Consider the following 1,465-nt stretch of genomic DNA (forward strand, 5'->3'; position numbering starts at 1 on the left):
ACCCCTCACCATCCGTAAAGAAGTCGACAACTTCTTGTCTACCAGACTGAGTGTCCTAGGACACGTTCGCGATGCGATGGCTGAGAGCCAAGACCTGCAGAAACAATATGCAGATGAAAAAGGAAGCGGCAAAGTAGAAAGCTTTAAGGTCGGAAACCTGTTTTATTAAATTCAAAACCCTGCCTACACATGCAGCCTCTGCAATCTTCCGGACGAAGCTTCATCCACGGTTTATCGGATCGTTTAAGGTCGTGACCAAACGGGATCTGGCGTATACGCTGAACCTTCCAAAACGGATGCGCAGCCACCCAGTATTTTACGTGGGCTTTCTCAAGCCGTACCGGGATTCGGCGCAAGTGAACGCGGTAGGGTTGGCGCAGGAGCGGAATCCACGGGCCCGCGGCCACCCAAAAGTTGAACCAGCAATTGGTTCTGAGCACGGAGTGCAACAACCTCCACTTCCAATGGGGCCAAGCGCTCCACCGTTGCCTGCAGCGATGCATCCGCCTGCTCCACGGCTAGAAGTCGCTTCGACTGAGAGCGGTAGTCCTCAAGACGAGGCAGCCGGCGCACAACGTGCTTTAAATTGTCAAGAGCGTCCGCACAGCGATATGCTACTTCAGCATGACGCTCAGCGATGTTCCGATTACGAAAGACCTTGTTCTCAAGGGTTCGAAGAGCATCATGAGTCACTGGACGGCGGTCGACCCGGTCGTCACCGCCCGCCAACGATTTTTCTTGATGAAAACGGTGACGTCTACTATCACGTGGAATGTCTTGTTGGACGACGTCGTCACCAGGGTCGAACCCAATACCTGGTGAAGTGGCGGGGATATCCCGACTCCGAAAACTCGTGGGAGTTTTAGGCGCCACTTCGGCAAGATTGCCCAGTCGCCGTGGACGCTTTCGATCGGAAAGAACAGGACGTCTCGCGTCATCAGACGCCCCGCGCTTCCCGGCAATAGCCGGGAAGTAGAAGGGCCATGAGCTGAGCTCAAGCAGCTCTTGTGGTCGAAGACACAGAGCTCGCGGGAGCATTAGGGGTTAACCCATACGTCGCAGGGCGACAATCCGATGGAAGTCAACGGCGTGCCTTGAGTTTGGCAAACTCATAGCAGAGGTGTCGCTCCGCACGCACGTCCCCTTCCTTGTGGCTCAACTGCAGGTTATGCAGTGAGGGAAGTTTTCGGTGCCGTTTCACCCATTGCTCAAAGAGTGCTTCGTCATCTGTAGTGCTTTCGCCAGGGGCGAGCACTACAGGTATTGTCCGCATTGCGGGAACACGAGAGCCACCTCGTTGAGCACTTTGACGAGTGCGATAAACGTCTAACGGAATTTCTTGTGGGACCAATAAACGAGCTCGACGAGCTTTCCGTGTGGCAAGTTTATCATCCGCTCTGGCCGGGAGCCCGATGATGTGGACGCGTAACGATCGAGTTACCGCGTCTTTCGCTTCCAAAGCGGG

The 1,465-nt window shown here is 54.9% G+C and overlaps 1 protein-coding gene across 1 annotated transcript; it reads right to left on the reverse strand.

Annotated features, from left to right (window-relative positions):
* Window positions 1-330: 330 nt before the first annotated feature.
* On the reverse strand, window positions 331-1,038 carry PHALS_07375 (uncharacterized protein; the record flags this gene model as incomplete). Its single annotated transcript, XM_024720830.1, has 1 exon — window positions 331-1,038. The coding sequence occupies one exon, from the start codon at window positions 1,036-1,038 to the stop codon at window positions 331-333; it is 708 nt and encodes a 235-aa protein (XP_024585990.1).
* Between the last annotated feature and the right edge of the window lie 427 nt (window positions 1,039-1,465).

Source organism: Plasmopara halstedii, assembly GCF_900000015.1.
Source record: "Plasmopara halstedii genome assembly, contig: Scaffold_3109, whole genome shotgun sequence".
In the NCBI taxonomy this organism is placed as follows: Eukaryota; Oomycota; class Peronosporomycetes; order Peronosporales; family Peronosporaceae; genus Plasmopara; species Plasmopara halstedii.